The sequence below is a fragment of the Varroa jacobsoni genome, unplaced genomic scaffold (genome assembly GCF_002532875.2).
Source record: "Varroa jacobsoni isolate VJ856 unplaced genomic scaffold, vjacob_1.0 scaffold_770, whole genome shotgun sequence".
In the NCBI taxonomy this organism is placed as follows: Eukaryota; Metazoa; Arthropoda; class Arachnida; order Mesostigmata; family Varroidae; genus Varroa; species Varroa jacobsoni.
The window spans coordinates 33519-37816 of NW_019213672.1; the positions used below are offsets into that span (position 1 = coordinate 33519).

Consider the following 4298-nt stretch of genomic DNA (forward strand, 5'->3'; position numbering starts at 1 on the left):
AATGCAATGTCGCGTTTTTCATAGAACAAAAACGTGAACGACCATTTCTTGGATCGTGATGCAGCCGTTGCAGAATGGCCGTCTGAACCCTGACCCTTCTGATCATATGAAACGAATGATGCTAGTGGCTTTGCCGCTGCTCGTTTGCGATAGACGGGGGCGACCAAGGGGGGGAGGTAGAAGTATCACAGTGGATAAAAACGAAGGCACGGGAATATCGGAAGCTGTTTATAAATGATTTGAGTGAGAGAAGCTGGCTGCTATGAACATATTCTGTATATACGTTAAGAGCGAAAAAGTATCATAATCAAGAAAAAACAGCCAAGAGATAACGTTTAGTCCTCTGATTAAAAGTACGGGCCAACTGCTGCATTGTACAACACGCGCCTAATACGCTATGAGCTGCTGCACCACGGTTGGGTGTCCAGAACAAATTCGTTCCCCCCCTTTCACTCACTCACTCACTCACGCCCATACACACACAGGCAACAATGAAGGGACTCGCTATTATTAAAAAAGACTTGGCCTTGCCGGCTGTACCGGGCCTTCCTAGTGTGGGAAAAGTAAACACGACATTCGTAACCGATGCTGGGTGTTTTGTCGGTCACTTAAGTAATAAGCAAGCTGGGTCAATTTTTCTCACGGGTGTTATACTTCAAACGCAGACTGGCTACAGATTAACATTAGCAATAAATATGCATTTGATACTTGCCGTATGAGTCGATTTGTTGTAGCCAACGGTCAGGGAATCTAAAGATCCTTCTCTCAAATGCTGCTGCCGGCGCCTGTTCGATTCCTTTTCATTCCGTCCTGCCCCCTGATGTTGTCTCTTCGGCGGCTGTTGATCCGCTTCCGGCTGAACGCGCCGAACGGTGTTATTACTATGGATGTTGCTGGCGCCTATGTTATTTATGTTCTTATTGTTATTAGTGTAATTGTTGTTGTTGCCGCCGCGGGGATTATTTCCGTTTCGGATGTTGTTGTCGTTATTCCTGCTACCGGCCTTATCCGTTGTTATAGTGACCATGGATGATGGTATTGGCTAGGCAGGACGTGGAGCACAGTCTCCAACCTGCGCCGCTCCGTTGCAACACTACCAGCTCTAGCAGCTGCAGTCGATTAACTTATTGATTGATGTCTCAGTTACGTTCTGTCGCCAGTTAGCTTTGTCAAGCCAAAATAGCGATATCTAATATGATTCGCTAGCGGCGATAATAATCGCGAGATTGAAACTGTCGTCGATCCAGTATCGTTTGTATTTCGTATCTGGATCAGAGCGATGACATCTGGAAAACCGCTCGTATTTCTAGTTCTTTAAAGCTTGTCGGATATCTCACGAACTATACGCAGACGTCGCGGAAAAGTTCGCTTTCACTAACTTCAAAACAAGCTTAGTTTCTCGATGATTCCACAACTCAATGTTCGTAGCGTCTGACACGGTTAGATAACGACAGAACTTCTTGAGATCCATCTACGGGAAAATGTACCTTCCGTTGCCACATGACTAGATTACGTCAAACCATAGTCGTTACTAAAGTGGCATTGGTGTAACAGACACCTCTCCATTCGGTTCTGCCATAAATAAATAGTTCACGATATCTACCAAGTCCAAGATAGTAGCCTAAACTATTCTTGAATAAATTCGTCTCCCACGCTGTTTTCGTGTTTCGTGTCGACTTTTTGTTTCCGTTGCCTTATTTACCTTTTTTTTTCTTTTTCTTTTTTTTTTTTTTGTAATAGAGCTTAGACAATATTGAGAAACGGATTCCACTTTATGTGTTCGAATACTGACAGAATAGCTATTTTAATAGTTCTGCTTTGTTAGCATAGGACCGTTCTAGTGTGTTTTCGGCAAATCAGGCGATACACTATGCAAACGAGGTCACTAAGATAAATTAGGAAACCGCTACAAGGGATTTACGACGTCTGACGTAGACCGTACACGCATCGCATCGCATCGCTAAATGGCGTAATACTATTACTGATAGCAATTGACTGTTGTCTGCTGTTTTGTTGGCGGCAATGCCCACATCCTGCAACCGATAACAGATTATCAAAGGAACAAAATGTTGTCAATTCTTTGAAATGGCAACAATAGATGAGATTCTGTCAGGTACCAGAATCAATCCATTTAATCTAATAGCTCCTTTGCTTTCTCTATGAGCTAGTCGGCTTCTCAGCAGTTTAATTCACTACGATTTTGCCGGTGAAACCGACGCTCACAGCTTGCTTTGACAGATCAACGTTGTCGGCCATATTGCCTCACCATCCTCGCATTGAACAAGACCTTTTTCTACCTTTGTTTATCTTGTATTGGTGTGTCTCAGGTTATTCTATTTCGCATCGTCATACAGATCTCAATGCTTCAAGTCGTCTCAGACACGGCGTTTCACGTACATCCTTTAATTTTCAAGCCTTGTTGAAGCTTCGCGTCGACAATTCGGTCCGTTCTCTTCCTCCCCCCCTTTATTTGTGCTTGCCGTTCACCATACTTCAATCACAAACGCTCGGATTGTATTTAGGCGTCTCTACACGACTTCGCGCTCATACACGCGTCATGTACCTTTTGTCTTCGCATGCACGTCATGGCTACCGTTGAAAACCTGTGGTGTTTTTTTCCTTTTCTTATATCTAGGGTTACATTCGTTTTGGATTTCTGCAAAATGATACTACTATCCGATTTCGTACAGACCTACGTACGGCGATAGTACTCGTTATTGATGTAAGCGTTCTCTATCACAGTCGTTACGTTATCACAGAACGACGGTCAATCAAGCGTCCGAATCAATATCAGTGTACCAGCACAGACTATTATGTTTCCAATGGATTAAGTAGCTGAATAATCCGCAGTCGAATCGGCTCGGCCTTGAGTTACCAGTTATAGCCAGTCATCTAGCTCGCGAAGTTTGTTCCTATGATCGCCATAGAGTTTACTATTTCTGTTAACACGATCATGAACCGGAGGCTGCTGCTACGAGAGGAATCCACCGTCGACGTCGTCGCATTACACCACGACACCTGCAATGAGCGTATAAAGGCCACACAGTGATAAAGTGTCACAGGAGTTGCGCCCAGGACAAGCGCATCAGCTAATATCGAAAGCTCCTTACAGACTTCCAATAGAGTAGAAAAACGCTTGCCAAGGTTCAACACGCATGCGGTCTTCGTCCAGCGTATATGTGTGTATATTGGGCGAAAATTCTATGATTGTGTACATATATATAGTACTTCTTTTAATCGAATTGTCCGCTTTATATACAGGTGGCCCGGTGTCTTTCTGTCGCGAGCAAAATTGTCACTTATAAATGCCTCTAATCATTCGAAGCTTGTAGCATCCGACCGGTATTCCAATGGATATTACCGTTTGGATGGAACAGAAATCAGGTTGACGTACAATGGCAGACGCTTTGCCATTCGTTAGAAGTAAAACCAAAGTACAAGTAAGGATTGCGGGTAGAGTACGCCTGAACTATTTTTCCTCTGTTGAGTATCGAAATCTATTGATAAAGCTTTGATATATGCCACAAATAGGTTGTAGCTATCTTACCAAGACTCTCTGACTGTTCATAGGATTCAGTATATGGAGAACTGGTAAGTGCAAATTAAGGATGGGTTGCACAGCCTAGAATTACATTGATTGTCCTTGCCAGCCTACTCCTAGTCCTAGCTTTGGATTTACTCTACCGACACTTGATACGAGCCAGATGACTTCTAGCAATTCCTAGTAAGCGCTCGAACTCTTTGTTATACTGTGAGCACGTAAACGTTTGCAAACAAACCGTATCAATTTTTGCAATTCAAAGACAAGAGCTTCCTTTTACCACAAGATACGCTTTTTTTTTCAAATACGGAACGCGCGATTTGGCTAATCTTTACGATCTACTAGGGTGAATACTTACTTAGCCGTTACTTTGTCTTTATCCTTCGTTCATATTGACGTTTCTACGCTCGACGCTGATAAATGCCCGCGCCCGAATAGAGATTTGAGCCTACTTCCTTTTCAAATAGGCCAACCAGATACATCACTATTGCATGTCGGCTTAGCAGTCCGATTGTAAAAAACACGGGCATCATTAGATTAGCAAAGTGTCGGCAACGAACGGTTAACTGCGATCGACAAAGGTGGTACAAACAAAAAGTTACTTTAATATAAATATTTCGCCAGATATATAAGGTAGAGTACGATGTGTCTCTACAATTCATTTACTCCACAATTAGTAGAATAAAATCGATTTGTAAGAAAGCCTTTTTTTTACGACACTGTTACTACTCCCAGCAATATTTTTTTTTTCATTGTC

At 42.8% G+C, this 4298-nt stretch overlaps 1 protein-coding gene across 1 annotated transcript in view; it reads right to left on the minus strand.

Moving 5' to 3' along the window:
* The window catches only part of LOC111263493 (putative phospholipid-transporting ATPase IM), a gene marked incomplete at its 3' end in the record, with an annotated part of 49261 nt that overhangs the window by 33186 nt on the left and 11777 nt on the right, over positions 1–4298 (minus strand). The window contains exons 2-3 of the mRNA XM_086969665.1: positions 3900–4107; positions 713–3018 (exon numbers count right to left, since the gene is read on the minus strand). Coding sequence (XP_086825791.1) covers positions 713–1027 — 315 coding nt within the window. The remainder of the gene's footprint in view (positions 1–712; positions 3019–3899; positions 4108–4298) is intronic.